A 21,715-nucleotide genomic window follows, 5' to 3' on the forward strand; every position below is an offset into this window, starting at 1 on the left:
GGGTTTTGTTTTTGGTAGGTTTTTTTTTTTTTGGTTTCTTTTCCAGAAAAACATACAACTTCAGCATCAGGATGTGGGTGCTGTTGCTCCCCAGAAGGATTTCAAGAGCAGCTCAGCTGCTTTCTGTACGTTACCTCTATACTGCTAATTAATGATTAATTTGTACCTCTCAGTTACTTGCCTGTGAGAGCTCTGACTGCATTTCACCAAGAACAGATAATAAATGGTTTGAGTACTTCATCATGTCCCGCGCTTCTGCATCTTGGCTTGCAGTAAACAATCTTTTCCTTCGTTGGTCTAAGAGCTAGCAGCTAATTTCTGTGTGTGGATAGTGTGGGTAGCAAGTGCATCCTCACGGGAAAAAGGAGCTTTGAGGAATACAATGGGGAAAACCCCCAGTTTATCCTAGCTAACTGGCTAGAACTGTGTTGACAAGTGCCCCACGGATTGATTTATTTTTTTTCTCTTCTCCTCAGTACAACCCCGATTGATTGTACTCTAAAGCACATGATAAGGCTTAAATTTGCTTGCCCCAGCGAGGGCAGTGAGTACCAAAGGCTCAGGTCTGCAAGGGGCAGCCTGCCGTTGGCTTCAGCAATAGTAGAAGTTGACTTAAACTAAGTGGAAAACTAATCTGTCTCTCCGCTCCCTAAAAATAAGCCAGGCCGGGGAAGGGCTGAAGCACAGGAAACATGTCTGTAATATGGAGAAGCCTTTTTTTTTTTTCACTTTTGTCTGTAAAGTGAGTAATTCCCTGGGAAGAGGCTGCCTTCCCCAGGGCGTTGAGTCAGGCTTGTCGGCCAGCGTGTCCGCATCACGGCTGGGGTCAGAGCTCTGGGATGAGCGCCCAGCGAGTGGCGTTCACTGCTCCATTTCTCCTGTAACAAAAGGGTTGGGGGGGAAGCCCTTTTTTATTATTATTATTTCTTTTTACCAATTAGCCTGCGTTTTGCTGGTTGGGAAGTGTCTGGAAGCAGATGAAAGCCAAGCCATAAAGGAACTGTGAGTGAAGCGCTTTTTTCCATTCTCCCCTGGCCTCCGAGGGCGCCGGGGGAGGCGCGGGGGTGGCTGGCAGCCCAGAGAGGCTCCACGGCAAGGTCCAGCCACCAGTGGGTTCCTCCCCTCCCACCGCCCCGCTCAGACACGCCGCTCGCTGCATCCACCCACCAGGCCCCTCTGGGTTAGACAGGACCCTGGGCAAACACCCTCCTACGTCTTTCTTCCCTGCTGCCGCAAGCAATCTGTCACTCCTCCCCTCAAACCACCCACCACCCACGTACCAAACCATAACTGCAAGGAACACCCTCTCCCCTTCCCCCTGCGCTCCCCGCCGCTCTGTTCCTCCCAGCGGGTGCGAAATGCCTGGAGACGCAGTGGGCGCCCCTGGGTCTGGTGTTGAGACCCAAGGTGTTGTTGGGTGCCTGCCACGCTCTCAGCTCGGCGAGGGCTCTGCTCGCAGATGCCTGGCGATAGTTTTTCCTTGCGTGTCATTACACGTGTGCAGGTGGGCAGGGGCTGCTCGCCTCCCCCTCGCCTCGATGTGCCTTCCTTCCACTCCCGCTCCCGGCCTCCCACGCATCCAGCGATGAGAAATGCTGCAGAAGACTGACCAGCCACCAGCCCGCCCACCTGAGGAGGAGGAGCAGCAGCAGCAGCAGCACATTTCTCTCTCTCTCTCTCTCTCTCTGCTTTTTAAACACAGTTAAAAAGAGCTGCAGCGTGGGTGGAAATAGCTGTAGGGAGTGTGTGTGGGAATGGGGCCAGAGGAAAGTGAATTTTCTGCTGGGAGGACAGTTACTTCTCATAGACCGGGGGAAAAAAAAATCCCCAAGGATAACTTAATGCTGAGGGTGTCTTTAGGTGTAAATTAGTTCTTAAGGCTCACTTTCCCAGGTCTGGAAAGAATGAAGCAGTGTTTATTTCTCCATGGTAGTCCAAGCAATGGGACGGCGGCAGCCAGCGCTCAGGGAAGCTTGCCTACATGACTCCAGGAGCCTGCGTAGCAAGTGGTATTTGTGTGGCATCCCGTTGTGTCAGCGTGGCTCTGGTTCTGCTCCTGGCGTACGTGGCTGATTCGATGAGAGTCAGAGCTGCTTCTATGTAGGAAGAGAAAAGAGCATGTGGTTTTCACCGTGTGGGTCTCTATTTCCAAATACCACCCCTATTGGACCTCTTGAAATAGCACTATCCCAGAATATCAGTTAATTCAGAATTTACTCTAAATTTGTGCTCCTATAAGAAAATAAATTCAAGCTTATTTATGTTAACAGGGTGTTATTTGAGGTGCTTTGCTTCTATTGCATGAAAATAGCAGTGAAACTAGTAGAGGAAAACACAACTTGCGAGACTGGTGGCATGGAGTACGAAGTGGTACCACCGCTTCTTCAGAAATCTCTCTGATAGACTCTGAGAACTGCAGGTACAGAACAGCCTTCAGGTTCTGGCTCGGTTTGACCTGTCTACCTAGGAAGAAAAGGTTTTACAATGTGTAATGCTAATCAAATTGTTCTGACTTAGTTGCATGCATTCATCTCAATCGAGAACTCTACCCATGCGTTTATTTTGTCTGGGTTTCTCACTGGCATTGGGCATCCCACATGCATTACCGATGTTGAACCTCACATTAGGATGTGGTCTGTAATGAGTCAGAGATGCAATAACCTAATGAATTTTGAGAAATTTGACTTTTGAAGTCCAGGAGAGTTTTCAAAAATCCTGGACAGGGCATTTAATTTGCTCCTAATGTGTAGAGACCTTCAGCCTGATATTTGAGTGGCTTTGGCCCCATGAAGGAACTTTCTCTGTGGAAATGGAGCACATGCTGGAGCACAAAAGCAACGCGTCTTCTGGACAGACAGAGCAGTTTTCCAGACCCATTTCACAGGCTGGGACTGCACGGGTACAATGTGGTAGGGAACTGGGCTCGCTGACTTCAGGGCCCCCTACCCCAGCCTAGCATTTTCTGTAGCTCTGGAGATTTTACCCTGGAGTAGGAAAGCAAAATGTAGGCACAATTCCTTCCACTGATCAGCTCAGAAACAAATGGATTTATGATTAAGCCTGGCACAGCTTTGCACGTAACAGAAAGATCAGCTGATGGACTGAGACTAGCAAGAGCTAGACAAGTATCAACGGGGATGGAGCCTTAATGGAACTAATTACCCTGATCTGTTGAAAGCCTTATTTTTGAATGGCTTCAGTGATTAATATTTTAAATATATCCTTATAACTTTACACAGAATCTTATGTAACTCATAATTATAATCTACTGGAATTACATACCCACACTGAGGGGGAAATATATTCCAAATAGTAAGTTGGTGTCACTTGACTGATTTACTTTGAAACACTGCACTAATTCCTTTGTCGGGAGCGCTTGGAAGTACGATCGGCCCGCTTGTAATTCTATCCTGCATTTAGCGTTGGTTCAGTTAACTTTAAAGGTAGTGCTGTTCATACCTTTTATATCAATGAATGTGCATCAGATTTTACATGCAGATTATACGCTTATCTTGCCAACTGCTGTTAGCCTGGAATTTTCTTTGGATGATCTATTGTGGTGGAATGATATTATTCAAGAAGTTTAAAAAAAAAAAAAAAAAGCATTTAGAATAATGTAAGGTCTATTTCAGGAGCTCGGTCCTGTTTGTAACGTTCCTGTTGGCTCCCTGTTTTATCCTGTGAACGCCATGCATCTGGCCCCACAGCATCCAGTACCCAGCCGTGCCTTTTCGGGGCTCATGGGGAATAAGGAGTGACCCCACTCTGTTCCACTCAAAATCGTAGTGAACTAAGCATAAGAGCGAGCATTTGGTGCTAATTAGTAGCTTTTTGACAGTCCGGACGTTTGATAAGTACGGAGATGTTTATTTTAAGGGTTTGTTGCTCTAAATTACAGCAAGTCTCTTCAGCAGGGCAGTGTGGCTGACAGCGAGTGGTTCTTCTTAAGTGGGTGTCTGTGCATTTAAGCCTTGCCACGTTACTCATCTGACACCTTGCACAGGTATTGATTTTTCACTTGACAAGTTCTACGTTTTGTTTTAAAAGTCAATGTTAAGGGTGTTTTTCCAAATTTCTTTCCGTTTTCCTTGGTTCTGGAGTGTAGCTAATGGTGTTTATAAAATCATGCCTTTGAAGAACATTGCCTAGGGGAAGATATTTCATTTAATGCCACAAATAATGCAAAGGACAGAGCAGAGTTTAAAAATCACGAGGAAAAGAGGTCAGATACATGCTTACTATTAAAAAGCAAGCATCTATCCTTCATTACTGCAGATGTATTCTGTTCTTAAACAGAAAATACCAGCCTCCATTAATTGTGGGCAAATGCTGGCTTCAATGCAACTCGATTTGCCAGACTTCTCTAACCGTGTGTAATCATTAACCTCATGGAAAGCATGCGTAGCAAGTCAGGAGGGAGCGTGTGTGTTTGTTGTAAAGCAACACAGGGAGTGCCTGGCTCCTGGAGCCCTCCTTCGGTGGGTTCGCTTCCCCGGGGGAATGCTGCTCGCTGAAGAAAGCTGCGGCAGCCGTGGCAGGGCACGCCGCAGATCTGAATTGCTCCCAGGGAATTACACGGTCATTAGTTCCTCTTGGCAATCTCCATCGTCCCTCTCCCCCGTGGTTTTCGTGATGCCTCTGGTTCTCCTGTCTAGACCTAGGCAGCCTCCTTCTCTCTCTCACTGTGACAGCAGTCAACCTGCAGCGGAGGTTCATGCTGCTAAGAGCAGTATATAGGAATATGTAATTATTTCAGAAATAACACGCTACACAGTGTGATTTAGTCATACTTTGACACACCTCTGTCTGCCAAGAAATAGGCAGGCACTACCTTATAAAACTGTTGCTAAGAGCACTTCTTCAGGCTCCGGGAGTGAGAAGATGCTTTATTACATGGTTAACTGCAGGAGTTAACAGCAGGGTTGCAATCTGGGACCCGCAAAGATCTGAAAGCAGGCAAATCTGTTGCTTGAATTAGAGGCCCTACTTCTGCCTAGGAGATGTAGCACCGTGCAGAGATAGCTCAGGACATTAGCTGGTAAATCTAAGACACTTTGGAAAGTGATTTTATTGACATTTGTGACCTTAAAAAAAAAAAAAAAGTAAAACAGGAAAGACAATTCTGGCCAATGTCAAGAAAAAACATCTTTTGTTTGTTTTATGATAAAGTTAGGCAATTTACAAAGATAGAGACTATGTAAAAAGATAAATTCAAAAATTCTTTTAAAATAATCCATTTTCAGTATGAAATGCTAATGGAAATCTTTTTTCCTCGTGACTGAGGTGGAGAATCATGAAACACGTTTGGGCTGTGCATGTTCCTTCTCCTGTGCCACTGCTAGCATCCCTGTGACCCTCAGGAGCCTTTTGGAACAGCCACAATCGACCAGTTCCTTCCTAGTAAGAGACAGACATATTTTGAAGGTACAGCTGTTTATAATCGCAGTTACAGTAGCAAAAACACAATTTTCAACCTTCTTTAGATAGTCAGAAGAGGCAGACATTGAGAAGTATGTCTGTAGCTGACAGTTTTGCTTTTAAAAGTCATTGTATTACGTGGAGGTTTTAATTAAGCTACAAGAAATAGCCAAATGGTCACAGCAACACCTGATTTCATGTAACTTAGAAGTCAGACTCTTAACATGAATCAGCTATGGGGGCTAACAGAATCATTGTAGCTGTTAAGAAAGTTACCTTGTTTATTTTGGTGTGGGCAAGTCATTTCACTATTCTGCTTTAGTTTTTACGTCTGTAAAGTGAAAAGAGTAACCTTTACTGTTCTTGTTACAATATCAGAATTCACTTTATAGTTGAAACGATAAGATGCTTCCTATTAGTGATTACAGATGGCATCTTGTCATTGCACGAAAAGCGTCTCCAGTTATTGAACGAAAGAGTAAGTGTGGTTTATCAGTGTTTGCAGCACGTTATCGGAAAATGCCATATAGCACGGTAAGCTGGAATTCTGGACTCCAGAGGACGAGGAATTAGATACTACATGCTTTGAATTTCTGTGTTCCTTTGCAAAGCAGCACACAGAACTCATTTCCCCTTTGATAATAATAATAAGCTGTTCCATAGACTGTTTTAAACAGAAATCCAAACAGTATCTTCTACATATATAAGAAAAGGTGCATGCTTTTTTTTTTTTCCTGACAAAATTTGACTCCTGCTTCATATACAAGCCCATAATGCTGTTACCTACCAGCCATCACCCAGCTCTGTAGAAGGAAACGCAGATCTTTTGTAACAAAGGACAAAGGGCTGTGTAAAAATGTACTTAGCAACACTCCCTTCCTCAGGAGTATTTAATTTATCTTTTCTTCTGAGGAAATTTTCCATCTGTCTGAGAATTTCCTACGTTACTTACTTTTGGAGAGTAAAAAATCTTAGTATTCACAGGCGTAAAAGGCCCAGGATTCTTTAAGGTCCTCCAGCGTGCAGTGTCAGGAGGTTTGTAGCATATTTGCGCAAGGCTTTGTTTCACGGTAATTCATTTGATTTTGTTGGTTATTCATAATCGTAGGCATAACGCCTGTAGGTAGCTTAATGACTCACTACACAATGACTGCTGCAAAGTATTGTCACCTTGTCACTGCGTCATAACAAACAGAAGCAGATCTCCCAGGAGCCTGCGGAGGTATTTCTGGAAGGTGAAGGGACGCATCCTCCCTAGGAGATGCCACTTCATCCTAAATGCCTGGAGACTCTTTGCCAAAGATTTTGGGCGACCCCGTGCTGTTTAACCTTCGCCTTTCTTGTCTGTCTGCAGCTCAGCGGTAGAATCTTTCACATGGATTCCAAATGTGGAATGGGAACTAAAAAAAAAATACAACTAAATCAGAGCTCAGCCACATTTTTAAAACACTTTAAGCCAGTAAGTAGAAAAATGAAAGTTTAACTCTGCGAGTGTAGTTTAATCCCCTTTCTGTCTCTCTCCTTGAGTTAATTAGTATTCAGCCGCCCAATACCTGTTTCCTCCTTTTGAGCCCTTTATGTATTAGCCGTGTGTATTTGTTCAGTCTCTGTTATTGCAAGATTGCCTCCACCCAGCACAGAGTCCAAAGGTTTACCAGTTTTGTTTAGCTAATAAATCTAAAGGTGGGTAAGATAATACAGGTTTTGTAAACTGTGCTCTGTTTTAACGATATTGCATTTGCTTAAAATTTACTGCTGTGAAGTCAGAGCTATAAAACGCATTGCAGTTTAAGGTCTTTAAAATTATTCTCCATTACTACCATTTGAAATGATAGTCGGTGCTTAAATTATTAATTCAGAAAGTAAGAGCCCTACATGGTAGACAGGCAATCATTATATCATGTACATTTATGCCCGTACACATTTTCATTTTCACCAAAGGAAGTTATAAATAGCCCTACGGATCTGAGAATTTTCAAGATCAGCAGTCTTTATTTCCAAGAGTCCTGTCTGAAGGGTTTGTAGGCATCAGGAGGGCTGGTTTGCAATTGCCATCCACGCTGTTTAGTGTAGTTGTTTAATTGTTTATACCACTACCGTCTGAATACTAATTAAAACACACACAAAACCTACAGAGCTAATGGTACTTGTACTCTTTGTAGTGATATAACTGAGCACACATGCTACAAAGCCAGCAGGAACTGAGACCACAGGCTTTCCTGAACATGCCCCTCTCTTGCTGTTAGCAGTAGCAAGGGCTGCAGAAGGCACGAGTAACCTCTGACTGATGCTCTTTTGACTTAAATACAACTGATATCAAGAAGGAGATGGCTGCTGCTGGAACTTTGACTGCCTCTTGGCATATGCAGCAAGCAGTCCCCCAGGTCTAGTATCTGTGAGAAGAAAGTCCCTGTCAGTTCTGCTTCAGACCTGCCTCCCACTAGCTTCATCTGATGAACCTTCATCCAGGGATGAGAAGGAAGATAGACCTGTCTGTTTTCTCCAATTCGTGGCTTTGTAAATCTGCCATATCCCTACTAATTTGCCATTTTTCCTGACTGGTAACTGCTAGGCTACTCACCTGTTCTAGGCAGAAAAGTCATCCCAGGCTTTTAAGCATCCTTCTCTGAACCTTTTCCAGTTCCTCTACATTCGGTTTGAAGTGAGGAGCCTGTTTTGTTTTCTTTTGGTTTTGTTTTTTTTTTTTCCTAGAGTTCATATGGGATCCATTACTTAATTTTTCTCTGTGTGAAAAAAAATCTGCGTGTAACACTGAAATAGAGTTCCGTCTTACTTTGTGATTCTTACTTTGGCACTTCTCCGTTCCTCACAAGTACTTTGACATTATTTTTGAGCCTTCTGGTAATAAACAGTTAACAGCACACTGTAGCAATATAACAAATCCCCGGGGAGGTAGGTTGTACATCCTAAAAGCAGCTAAAATCGTCTAACCCTGCAGGCATCAGAGCTTTTCTCAACTATTAATAGAACAGGGGGAAGAAAAGGAAAAGAAGAAAAGGAATTAGTAAACGATTTTTAAAAGCGTAGCTACTTAAAATTCATAGTTGATGTGCTGGTTTAGGAAGTCAAGAGATAAGGCATAAAAAAAGGTAAGAAACGTTAATACTGTTACATAGACAGAGTATTTTTCGTTTTTTGTCACTTTTCAGTGTTTTCTTCTTCCCCCACCCAACCATTTCAAAGGCATATCCTTGCAGTGACGCATCAATTTTCTGTCTACTTGAGGTTTAGAAATAGCTGAGATGTTATAAATAGACCACAATCTGCAAGAGACAAAGAGAATGGAAATACTGTAAAAGGTTGGCTGCAACATGCAGATGTGGATTGAGATTTCAGACGTCTCCACGAGTGGAAGCACCAGGTCTGAAATGCTTTGCTAAGCGCAGCAGAGGAAGCCGGGCTCGGGCAGCAGTGGGGACTGGCCAGGTGGAATCAGGCAGCATTTCTGACTACTTTTGTAAGGTCTTTTAGATCCTCCTGACACTTCCAACCTGCCTGTGGGAGAGCAGAAGTGTACCGAAACCTGCTGGCTGGGGGTGGTGGCATTCCTCCAGCCTTGTACATAGAGCTGAAGTCCGCCTGCTTATCTCCTGCCTATCTAATTCCGTGAGAGTGACTGTGAGAAAGACGATTTGGTGACGGTTGTAAAAAACTCATTAAATGGAAGGGACAAACTTTTTCCCTGCTACGTTCCGGTTTTGGAGAGCTGCTTCCTGAAACCAGGCTGGGTTTCACAGCAGCCGTATCAGGGTAACTGCGTCGATGTTGGCCATACCTACTCCATCTCTGCCAAACACAAGGACGTGTCGCTAACGTGGGACCTGGTGCTGGAAGTGCATCTCCACCCGCCGTTGCTTTTTTAGAAGTTTAGGCCAATGCACGCTGCAGAATCAGGTTCTTTAAACCTAAATTAACATTCTGTTGAAAACTAAACATATGTTGTTTTTCTTCACTGTCAACAATTTAGTTTCCAGGTTTGGAAAAGAAACATTGCTGGGGAGGAATCCAATGAATTTATTAATGAGCTTGGTAAGTATGGGACTATTAATATCTCCTGAGATCTTGTTTGTGTTATTTTTGTCTTCAACTTCAGACTCTGAAATAAACAGATGTTCTGAAGCTTTCCACTGAGAATACTACAGCCTGTAAAGTCCTATCCTAAAGACATTGAGATTATCAGGATATTGCAGGGAACAGGTAAGTAGCTGTGTACAACATTTCAGAAACAATTTGTATCATTACCCAAAGTCTTTATCTTAGATTGTACTACGGGCACTATAAATAAAGCATCCAAAAGGTTTCTTATATGTAACTAATATTTTTTTTTATTTCCATAAATCTGAGTAGAAAAATTAAAACATTATTCTACAATGTTATCAGTGGACATGAAAGCTCCTATTTATCTATTTTTGGCGTGACTGACAACATAGTCTACCTGTCCTGTCCATATTTAAAATGGATGAATGCTTCCGTTTGCCTAAAAAGGTCCTGTTTATTTTGTAATCGTTTGTGATCAGAGATACTGCTTTGTATCTCAGTGTAACCAACATCCCTGGCAGTCCCACTGTCACTGAGTACTGAGGTCCTTTGTTCTTTAGAGCCAGGAATATCACCTCCAGAACTGGAGAAGGGCATCGATAAATTGCTCCTTGTTTTCACGCCTTGGGAAACAGGGGAAATGTTTGACCTTGCCACTGAGTTCAACTACTTGTATTGCTCAGATGCTGTTATATTAACCAAGAGACTAAAGCAGACTAACCAGTCAGTTATGCTAGAGGTCCTGGGATGAAATACAAAACAAAAGATCAATCTGCTTTTTGGAGAAAGTGCTTAGACAGCTCGGCTAGCACAGTGACTCCCTTCTGTGTTAAAATTGTCATTTACTGCTCCTGTTTGTAATTAGGCAAATTCAGCTCTACATACAGATGTGAGGCCTCAGCCTGAATTAGGTGCAGTTTGTCCCTCAGCACCACAGGTGATTTCACTGCTTGTGCCACTCAAGTGGCTTTCATCAAAAATCACATTTGCATGTATTAAGTGCAAATGCCTGCCTTGGTAATGGTTTGTATTTACAGAGCTGCTTTGCAGAAGACATGAATTTAATCAAGGAGATAAGATGGTAGAGCTGTTCCTGTATCTGATTAAAAATAAAGACAGCACAAAACCAGTTCAGTTAAAAAAAAATACTTTGAGCCATCTCCGTTTTTAGCCATATGAATGGGAAGAGGAGATGGGTGCATGTATCATATTTCTAACTCTTCTGTCTGCCCTAGCCAGTTTGCGTTCTTATCTCAATATTTCTAGCTTTTATTAGAATAAACTGTGTGCGTGGGCATGGGTGGGTGGCTGTTTGTTTAAGTTTTGGAAATCGTTTGGTCTTCTCCGGGGACAAAAGTCCTGAGGAGGGAGATCCTCTGCTGCCCTGCTGGACCGCTGTGATGGGAGCTCCTCGTCTTAGCAGTGAAGGTGTTGTGCTCAGCTGCCAGCAGCAGTGCTTGGAGCTGGGCACGATCTGCTGATTCACTCTGTGACTCTCTCGCAGCTCCTCTGTCAGAGTTCCTGTTTGCTGATGATATATAATGGTAATAGGGCTGCTTGTGGTCTTTGAAAGAGGAGGGAAAAAGCCATTTTGGTCCTCATAATGACTTAGCTTCTGCCCAGATTTACCTGGGGAGGGATACACACAAATGGGGGGGTGATGAAGAGCTTCCTGAAGGAGGAAGCGAGTGCTGTAGTCACCCTAATGCACTCCTTCTCCTAGCAGGGGATTGACTGAAGTCATTTTGTTCATGTTTTGCACAAAATATTCAAGGCCTGATGGAAAGGAAGGCTCCTCTGATGTGTGCTCTGGGGCAGGTCCTAGCAGCACAGATCTCCCCTTCCACTTATCTTTCTGATCTGACTGATGTAAATAATCTTTCCTTTTTCTATTTTGGCTCAGAGTTAAAAGCTGCTGAAGGACAGCGGAATATTTTGTGCCAACCAGAAATTCCTGATTTCAAAGTACAGCCCTGGTTTGTGAAAGAAACCAAGCAAGAAGCCTTACTATAAATTAAAATTGCAGCTCCTATAAACCATTTCCTTGAGATGGGGCTCAGGTACTTTACCTCTGCTGTTATTGGAAAACACCAGATCCGTATGTTGAACAAGCAATGTCAGATGATTTTCTATGAAAACGCTGTGTTGTGCTGTATTTGCTTTATTTTCCCCTGCCCTAAGGAACAAATGGGCTGCCTCCCAGTCAGCTGACACCGGCTCCTTTTCAAGCCAAACCTACCAATGTTCGCTTCCGGCGGGTGTTTGTAGGTAATTTTGTCTATTCCGTTCTTAAAAACAGTGTCAAAGCACCTGGCGGGGCGGTGCCGGTGCCCGTGCGGGTTGCGTTGGGGCCCGGCTCCTCCCTCCCGCAGCGCCCCTGCGCGGCGCCGGCAGCGGCGGCGGGGCCTGGGCTCGGCGGGGCCCGGCCGGGGAGCGCGGAGCCGCCCGCAGCAGCAGCAGGAGGAGGGGCAGCAGCATGGGGCCGGCCCCGCAGCCCCCCGCAGCCGCACGGAGAGGTGAGGCAGCGCCGGGCCGAGCCGCGGGGACCTGCCGGCCCCCAGCGGGTGCAGGGGAGCGGGGATGGGAGGCTGGGGGGGGATGCTGGAGGCTGGGGGGGATGCTGGAGGATATGGGGGGGACGCTGGAGGATATGGGGGGGACGCGGGGTCCAGCCCCGCCGCTCGGGGCTGGGGGAGGGTGGCTGTGATGTTGTGGTGTTGGGGTAAATAAAGAGTGGACAAAGGAACTTTTAGTGTAGCCAGCGCCTTCTCGGGTGACCCGCGGGGCGATCGCTGTCCGCTTCCTAAAGGGGGTGTTTGGGGTGGCAGGGGCGCACTCAGGGTCTGCAGCAGGTTTTAGGGGGAAAAATAATATCCGAGCAGGTGGAGTGCGACCGGCAGCCGGAGGAGATGACGCGAGGAGCTGACGTGAGGAAGCTGCGGCTGGCAGCCCGTGTAGCTGCTGCCAGGGCAGCCTCAGTGGCATCGCCCTCAGCCTCTGCCTGCGGCTGTCCTCCCCTGGGGCTGGGGCTCTGGGTGCCCGCTGCCAGCACACCTCCCCTGGCCTGTGCTCAGCCTCCCTGGCAAGCTGCACGGCTCGTCCCTGCAGGCTAAAACACCCAGGCCCAGCCCTGGCTGCAGAAGGAACTGATTTAAAAGTGGTTTGCTCCAGTCAGTTACTGGTGTCTCCCTAGTTACTGCTGTTGATAATGTGGGTAGCCACTGCTGCTGCTCGTTTATTACCCTTTAATACGGCACGGGGTATCTGCTGCTCTACCTGGCTTCATCTGCACGTAGTCAGTGGAAAACGCGGGAGTCCCAGGATGCGAGTTTAATGGTTTTGCAGCAGCAGCTGAGGATCTGATAGTGTTATCTTCCCTGATGTTACCACAAGCATTGTTGTAGCAACTTAGCAACTTCAGACCTATTATCGAGTGCATTAAACCTATTAAAAACCCAATCTTGGCATAAAACATACTTTAGTCTCAATCTAACTGACTAGACATGTCAAAGAATGCGGGGTTTTATGCGCACAAAAACTTACTTAGACCAAAATTTGAAGTATGTGCGTGCCAAACAAAGCAAAATAAAGCAATTTGAAGAATTAAGTGTTACAGAACAAAGTGGTTTCAATTCTTAGAAACGCTAATTGTGGGAGTTAACATTAAAATGCTGATGTCTTGCTTCAGACCTGCAACAAATATGTTTTCCAGCAGCGAGTTAATGCCCACAATGAGACTTGTTCCTGGCTTCATGACTGAGAGCAAGGTGGCCAGGCTGGGCTGGGGACAGCCCTTCCGAGGGCTCCCCGGAGGCTGGTGTGCCCTGGGGAGCTTTGGGGCGTGATGTACGAGGAGATGAAGGACGTGAGAGAAAGGCTGAGCGCGCTTACACAAACAGTGCACTCTGTGCTTCTTCTTGGCAAGGGCACAGGCGACAGCACCAGGCTACTCCTCTGGGGTAAAACTTGCTTGGGAATGGCAAACACAGCCTATTATGTATGCTCCTTACAGACAGGCCATGTAGGCCTGCTGGATGCAGGGCTTAGCACTGTGAGATGCTGCACAGGTACAGCTTCGATCCTAAAGTGTTGTAGTTGGGACCAGCAAAGGGTGTGGGGCTGAGGAGGAGATGCAGGGTGATAGGTGGGCATGGAGAGGTGAGCTTGCTTTGGAGGACAGGTAGCTTTTAAGTCGACTTCTAGCACAGCCCTGTTGTGAATCAAACAGTAATTGGTAACCTGAGTAAACCTTCAGTGTGTGTTAGTTTAAAATAAGAAACATGTAATCTTTTTATCAGATTTGTTTTAAAATGTTCGTATGAAAACTTGATGTGGAATTGCCCAAGTTCACTACAAACTCAGCTTTCTAGTCAGGGAAAGTCTGAAAGCGAAGTAAGACGTGATCCCTTGTTGGCTGGCCTTGCTTTATCCCCGCAGTGCATCAGTGATCCAGGCTGCTCCATCACAGCTCTGTGTTGCTTGAGGGATTAGTTCCTGATTCCTCTTCTGGAATCCTGCTCTTGGAGTATGTTTCCAGAGACTATGTAAATGTAAATCTACGCAGTCATCTTTCTAGGTGCTTAACAATCTAGATTAAGGCTACTCTTGATCAGTTGGACTATGTTCTGATGAACTGCAGGGTGGTCTTTTTGCTTTTTTTTTTTTGTTTGTTCGTTTGTTTGTTTATTTTAATTCAGTATGCATCCAAACCCCAAGTTTGATGCTATTAGATGTTTTGCTGGGTGAGTCTTAACTATCCTTTAATTCCCAAAGTCTAACAAATGGGATATTTATACTGAAGTAAGTATTTAAAATGAGCTGTACTCTTCCACCCCAAATCTAACTTTCTGTTGGCCTACAAGTGGGGTTTTAATGCCTTGTTTTTAATCCTGTAAAGCTCTAAGTGCCATGGGATTTTCCCTGAGAAGTTTAGGGAGTTATTACCCCAGTCTGATACCTGTTGGTTAGCACTGTTTAACTTAGTATGAAGTTGTTTTGTTTTTTTTTTCCACACAAGTCTTTGGGAAGATTGGCTCCACTTGTAATGTCTGGTCGTCTTGATTAGATTCACTTTTTATCCTTCCTGGTCTTGAAATCCTCTTAACTTGGAGAGCCAACACAAACATGATCAATTCAAGAAACAAAAATGGTAAGAAAGCCAAAAAGGTACTTAACTAAATGCAGAGTATTTGTCGTCTTCTGCCTGCCTGCCTGCCAAAGAGGCTCCTCGCAGTCGTTACAATGCCCATCGCAGCAGCAGCACTGAGGTCGTCGGGACAAATGCTTTTTGTCCCTGTTCCTCAGGTCGCTAGTTGCTCGGAGGTTTGCAGACATGCTGCCGTAGCTCGTGGCAGTGGGTGACGGGTTGAAAGACGCCTCACACGTTTTGGGGGTTGAAATAGGATTTGGGCTTGGTGGAGGGATAGATGCAACCCAGGAGGGCACCTTCCTGTGTCAGGAGAACGAGACCCAAGTGCTCACCTAAACAAGCCTATTTGTGCAGAGCTTGAAGGAAGAATGGTCTTGTGGTTAACACGCACATCCTTTATCTGAAAAGAAACACACACCCGGGCTCGGAGCGCGTGTGATCTCGTGGGGAAAGGCCTGAGGCCGCCAGGCCGGCCGCAAGCTTCCTGCACGGCTTCAAATGGGGCTTCAGCATGGGGTGGTTCTCTTCTTTGTGTGTTGAAGCCTTTTGTGCAGTTATTGTACCACCGGGGGGATGGGATGATGAAAATGCAGAGACTGGGCACTGCTCCACGTGGTGGTCCGGGAGCACGAACCTGTGGGCAGACAGCAGCTTGTGCCTCCGTCAGGTGGAGGCTGCTCCACCTCATCCCTTCCCATCGCTGGCACTTTCTCAGGTCCTGGCGGATGTTTCGCCCCATTTGCCTCTCTTTAGGTGTTCACACCTCTTGCCTGAGTTCAGGGAAGGAGGTTTCAAAAGCATTCCCCCAATTTTCCGGGGTCTTTGCTGGGTGCACACGCAGTCGGCCCAGCAGGCCTGGGCCCGAGCTCCGTGCTCCGTCGTGCCTTGAAGGAGTTAAAGTTCATCTTCATGCCGAAATCCTCCTGTTTATCTTCCCAGCCTGCCCTCCTCTCTGTTGTTTTAAACTTGCTGGTAGCGCTGTCTTCTGTCCTCCTACTGTCTGGTGGATCAGAAAAGGGTTTTGCAAAGAGAAGATGTGGTATTTGAAGCCTGGTTAAAATAGCTGGTATTTGTCTAGTCCTACTTCAGAGTACATTGTTTTGCCATCTGGTTGATTTTGCTGCTCGTTCAGTCCCTGACTGGCTTGTTTTTTGTGTGTTTTTTTTTTGGTCAGGAGAAGGAATGCCACATAGATTAATAAGTTTTCAGTAGATTTTCAGTGACAATACCACTTGGTTGGCTTTCTCATCTCCAGTTGCTTATTTTTAGATTTTAAAAAATCGCTAAATAAAATCACTTTCAAAAAACTGTCTTCCAAACAAACTAGTGATCAAAACATTAAAGAAAGCCATATGGCTCCTACCAGTCTTGGTGCTGTTATATTTCTGAAGAGTATATTCTGTGTTATTAATAATATTCAATGAAACACTCTCAGGGTGGGAAAATATTTACTGAAATTATTATGAAATACACTTTTCCTAGCATTCTTACTCAAGATGTTCTAGTCAGAGTACTAGAAGTGTTGAATTAATCCTTGCACACAACAGGTGAGAGAAAGATGGGTGCTGTGGCCAACAGAGGTCCCAGGGAGGGGAAGAAGGGGCCACGAGGTGAGCAGAGTCACCATTTTTAGTACAGCCACTATCCATGCAACTTCAAAAACTGACGTCCCATTCCAACACAGAAGGGAAGCTGAATTAAAAACAGATGAAATACAGATTGCTGTCAAAGTTCCCGCTATAATTTGTGTGAAATCAGATGGCTCCGAGCTCATACCTAGGGGTATGGAGTACGGCTGTTGTGCTTGGATTAGGACAATTAGAATGAATGAATGCTTGCAACAAGCTGTCTGGATGTCCGAGTGGTTAAAATGTGACTTGGATCTTGTGTCGTGGGGCTGAGGAAATGTATTTTGCAGAAGTAAAGGTCTGTAAAGGTCTGGTACAGCTAGTAAGCAGGTTCCTACAAGCAGGTGAGAGTCTGCTGATTTTGTCAGGACATAGGAACAGCACCCAATCCTCTGCGCCATCCCCTTGAGCTGCACCTCTTCTGGAGTCTTGGTTGTCCAAGCAAGGCAAAGCTTAGAGAAAATAAAAGCGCAGATGATGACAGATCTAATTTATTCCTTAGAAGGACTTGTTTTGTGGATATTGAAGCCAAAATTGAGCAAGCATGTGAGCAGAAAACCCGTAATCCTTCCAACTGTCAGGTGGAAGTGGCTGGCTGCACCAAGAATTACAGGAACTAACGAAATAGCTGCTGGCTTTGGTGGCTTTTGATGGTAGCAGGTAAGAGCAAGAAAATGCATTTTCACATTAGACTGCTCAAACAACTTAATTAAGGCTTTATCCGGTCTTTTGACACTTGAATTTTATTTTTTTTTAATCCAATTGTCTCTGAAGTCTTTTTAGAGCAACTGGAAGAAAAAAAAGCAGTCTGTGTATGTGCTGGCATTGTTTTGATTAACTTCTGACCTTGAATACATGAATGGTCACAGCTCCAAGTTGTTTGTGCAACCTTGCCTGCTTAAGTAAAACCAGAGATCCTTGTAGGTAGTGTCCCACAGAAATGTCATTTCAAAGTGAAAAACAGAAACCTCAGGAGAGTTTGGGATCTTAATGGTGGCATTTTTAGCGCTGTGTAGCGCTGAACTGAGGTTTAGATTGTTTTAATGGGCTGTTGCTTTTACAACTATCCGTGGCTTATTCCGTCGCCTGTTCTGTGTACCTTGGATCAGCACAAATCAATTCATTTAATATACCTATGAATGTTTAAATCTCTCGTCTGCTACTAGCCTTGCATCGATTTGCAAATATGTTGTCGGTATTTAAGTACATTCTGAGCTATCATTAAATAATTAAAGAAGCTGGATATATCAGTGAATAACTGATTTTCAGGAGACGATATTGTGCTTTCAGTTGAGTTCTCAAAGGCTGCAGTTTCGTTGGAGCTCTTCTAGTGGAAACAAAGTGCAGGGTTGCAAAAAATACTTCAGACTCCATGAGAAATGTATTCCCTATCAAAACTTCAGCACTCCCGGAGAAGTCTCAGGCGAATAAAATGCTATTTTCACATCCTGCTGCTTGAAAAGATTCTGTATATGAACACTGAACCAAAACAGAAAAGGGAGGGCAAAACCAAAATATATTAAACGTTCAACATTTCATAACGCATGTGAGCTAATCTTCCTAGGTTAACTTTACAGCAATAGTAGTTGCCTAAGACAATGATTTTGCGAGGTAGTCTGCTGGCATAACTTGGTTTTATTCCTTAAGAGGAAAGCTTCCGTTAGCTAACCCAGCTCATTAGAGTGGCCTGTTGTTTTTTAATGTGAAAACTCTTCTGTCCAAGCAGTGTTTAAGTAGTGGTGAGTTGATTTTTAAGTGTTGCTTGTCAGTTCTGCAATTTATTTGTTTCTTCTGCGAAGGATAAATGTGGGCGGCTGCAGTACAATTTATGCTCCAGTTGACCTTGCTTCAATTTCAGAGTTTTATTGAACCAGTCATTGTAGGGTCTGTACATAGATTCTGTCCCTGTGTTTCTTTGCCCCAGGTCTTTGATGCCTTTAAGGTTGTTATCCTAATTTTGAGGGTCCCTTTTATTAATCTTGTATTCGGATTAATTCTCACCATCCTAATTCCCACCTCTCTATTCTATTCAGCCTGAAAAGTTGAGCCTCCCACAAATTACTGCTGTGGCAACAACTGCATCTGTTGCTTAGGAATGCCACTTATAAAAAAGAAGCTCTGTTTGTCCTTGATGACTTGCATAGCAGACCTGTTCCTGTGTGGATCCTTAACCGTGTGATGTTTTATTTGTTCGCAGGGTAGCCCTAGTTCCTGAGAGCTCACCAAATATTGGATGCTTGTGGTAAGCCATGGCAGCTGATGATAAGGTTGCCATTTTAACCGACGATGAAGAAGAACAAAAAAGAAAATACGTGCTTGCTGATCCTTTCAACGGCATTTCCAAGGATCAAGACTTGCAGCCCCAGAATGAATCCCCTTCGACAGAGACAACCACTGTCCCAGACGAAGAGCTGGACTGGCTAGAAAAGCACTGCGTCAAAATAAACAATGATCTTCTCATCTCGAAGGTCTTTTATTTTTTCTTCTATTCTGCGTATGGCTCTCTCTACCCCTTGCTGCCTGTGTACTACAAGCAGCTGGGTATGTCACCCAGTCAGAGCGGACTTCTGGTGGGCATCAGGTACTTTATTGAGTTTTGCAGTGCTCCCTTCTGGGGAGTGGTAGCAGATCGCTTCAAGAAAGGGAAGATTGTCCTTCTCTTCTCGCTTTTATGCTGGGTTTTATTTAACCTGGGGATTGGATTTGTTAGACCAGCCACCTTAAGATGTGTACCAAAGGGCCTTCCCCCAGCACATCCCACCAATGCAAGCAGCCTTTTAACCACCGTTTCACAAAACGCCTCAATGTCATCTCTGCTAACGACTGTGAGTGCTGCATCCCCCAAAGTTCGTGGGAAGAGAGACCTGCTGACTTCCAGTCCGGCCACTCTGGGAGCAACAGGGACTGCTACTCCTGAAATAACATTCCTGCTACCTACACAGAGCAGTGACATGGATTTTGCCTTGGAAAACAGTACCCATCCTGTTTTGAAAAACACCACTGCTAGCCCAGTCTCACCAGGGAACACGACTCCAAGCACCACCCCAGCTGCCGTCACCGCAAAGCCCATGCCTTCTGACCAAGCCGTGCTCGTTTATGATCAGCAAGAAGTAGAAGCCATCTTCCTGCTCATTCTGCTGGTTGTCATAATAGGAGAGTTTTTCAGCGCTTCCTCTGTTACAATTGTGGACACCGTAACTCTGCAATACCTCGGCAAGCACCGGGACCGCTACGGGCTGCAGCGAATGTGGGGGTCTCTGGGCTGGGGGCTGGCCATGCTCTCTGTGGGAATTGGCATCGACTACACCCATACAGAAGTCGTCATTGAAGGTCAAGGATGTAAAGCTCCCGAATACAAGAACTACAGGATAGTCTTCATCGTTTTTGGTGTTCTGATGACAATGGCGTTAATTGTGGCCACCCAGTTCCGCTTTCATTACACGCACTTCAAGCAAGAGGAAAACAAGAAGAAGGAGGTGGAAATATCGCAGGTGGACAGGAGCACCTCCAATGAATCCTCCGACAACACTCCTACAACCAGTATGAGCCAGTCGCAGTCTTTCAGCTTTTGGGACCTCATAAAACTGCTTTGTAGTATCCAGTATGGCTCGGTGCTCTTCGTGGCATGGTTCATGGGCTTTGGATATGGCTTTGTCTTCACCTTCCTCTACTGGCACTTGGAAGACCTGAATGGCACCACCACTCTCTTTGGTGTTTGCTCTGTGCTCAGTCATGTGTCTGAGCTGACTGCCTACTTCTTCAGCCACAAGCTGATTGAATTGGTTGGACACATCAGGTGAGGAGATCTTAGCACTCATTAAAGAGCTATACCAAAAAAAAAATAATTAAAATAATTGAGTTTGGGGCCTGGCCTTGTGATACGAAGTGAAATTCGAGTTAAATGTTTTATTTTGAAGTTCCAAGTCCTGCTCAGCTATGAAGGTGCCTAATGGAGATTTTTATTATTATTTTAAGAGCTGAAAATGTTCTGCAGTGCTTCGTTAGCTTTTCAGTTAGTGCACACATTACGCATGGCACCATAACCCCTTGCAGACATTTCCAGAAGATGTCCTAGTTGAGCGATTCAGAGCTCTGCTAGAGATCTTGACAAATCGCCTCCTACTCCAAGATCGTTTGTTTTGAATTACATTTTCTATTAATTTTACTTTTTTATTTTTATTTTTCCTGTGAGTAGCAGCATTCTGGAAACCTCCTGCTTAGCCCACTTCTCCTTGCAGGGCAGTCTTTGCCCCCACAGTAGCCTGCAAGGGTGTCAGTTGCATGCTGAGAGGGAAGAAGGCTGAGATGAAGCAGCGAGGTGAGCACCTCCTGTGCACATGCCCCCATCAGCAGGCTCGGGGTGTTGGCAGAATGAGGTTGCAGCTTGGTAGTGTTGCTTACAAGTTCAGTTCCTTGCTCTCTTCCTGTAGTTGCAACTGTGCGTGTTAGCTAGTGAAATGAGAGCTTCTCGCTTGCTTTTTGCCTTGTTTAAGTGAAATCGATTACTTCCATCATATTTGTGAATGTTGTTTTCCCCTAAATTGAAAAATAACTTAATTTCTGCATATTACAAGTTGCTTCAGTCTTTAAAATAAAGATTAGGGAAGAAAGGTAGGGGTGGATCTCAGCTAATGAAGTTGTAACGTTTTTGTTGGTGGTGGTTTTTGTTTTGTTTTGTATTTACTCAGGTACTCAGTGCCAGTGAGCACAGAGCTCTCAGTGGTATGTCTTTTCCAAAAAGCCCATTTATAATCACATAGTCATCAAGATGGCTTTTATTAAGCTGTCTTATTGTGCTGTTTTTGTGCATTCTGTTCTGTGTTTTTGCTCTTTGTTTTTTTTGATTTGCTCTTACTGGGATGTGTTTGTGTTTTTTTTTTGATTCATTTGACTTCTGCTAAAAATGTTTGAGATACTTAGCACAGTAATTTGAGAATTTACTTAACAGATTTCTTTTTCCTTCCTTTAAACTGAGGAGTCTCTCTTTACTTTGAGTCAGTCATTTAATGTCTGAATTTAACAATTAGTTTGAGGAAAATGTGACACTTTGCATGCAAAGACTGGAGGAAGGATATGATGATGGAGGAGTGGTGAGAACAGATCACAGTCTTGATAGCTAAAGATAGCTTGGGTATGCTCTTTCTATTTATATTGTTATAGGGCAAAATACAGGCTTAGACTTCAACTAGAGAAAGAAGAAAACCCAAAAGAATGATAGGCTTGTGAATACAAAGACATAAAAGGTATGGGGGGATAACAGGGACGTTAGCCTGTAAAAAGAAAGATGATGTACAGGGGCAACTCTTCTTTTTCCTTTTGCACTGGTAAGCCCATCAAACCAAGACTGGTAAGTTGTTAACATACTAGTTTGTGTTTGCAATGGAACAACATTCCTTGTAACTACACCTGGGAAGTGCAGATTACTCATATTTTAATGTTGTCTAATGCTTACTCATATTTA

At 44.6% G+C, this 21,715-nt stretch overlaps 1 protein-coding gene across 4 annotated transcripts in view; it reads left to right on the top strand.

Annotated features, from left to right (window-relative positions):
• MFSD6 (major facilitator superfamily domain containing 6) overlaps window positions 1-21,715 on the top strand; it is a 39,085-nt gene that overhangs the window by 2,675 nt on the left and 14,695 nt on the right. Inside the window, exons 1-2 of one of the 4 annotated variants that reach the window (XM_072040504.1) lie at window positions 8,713-9,468; window positions 18,452-20,050. In XM_072040504.1, the coding sequence (XP_071896605.1) occupies window positions 18,504-20,050 (1,547 nt within the window). In that variant the 5' untranslated portion in view covers window positions 8,713-9,468; window positions 18,452-18,503. Of the gene's footprint in view, window positions 1-8,712; window positions 9,469-11,824; window positions 11,994-18,451; window positions 20,051-21,715 lie in introns of those variants that run through there. The other 3 variants (XM_072040505.1, XM_038182041.2, XM_072040503.1) reach the window with 3 other exon arrangements.

Source organism: Anas platyrhynchos, chromosome 7, assembly GCF_047663525.1.
Source record: "Anas platyrhynchos isolate ZD024472 breed Pekin duck chromosome 7, IASCAAS_PekinDuck_T2T, whole genome shotgun sequence".
Classification (NCBI taxonomy): domain Eukaryota; kingdom Metazoa; phylum Chordata; class Aves; order Anseriformes; family Anatidae; genus Anas; species Anas platyrhynchos.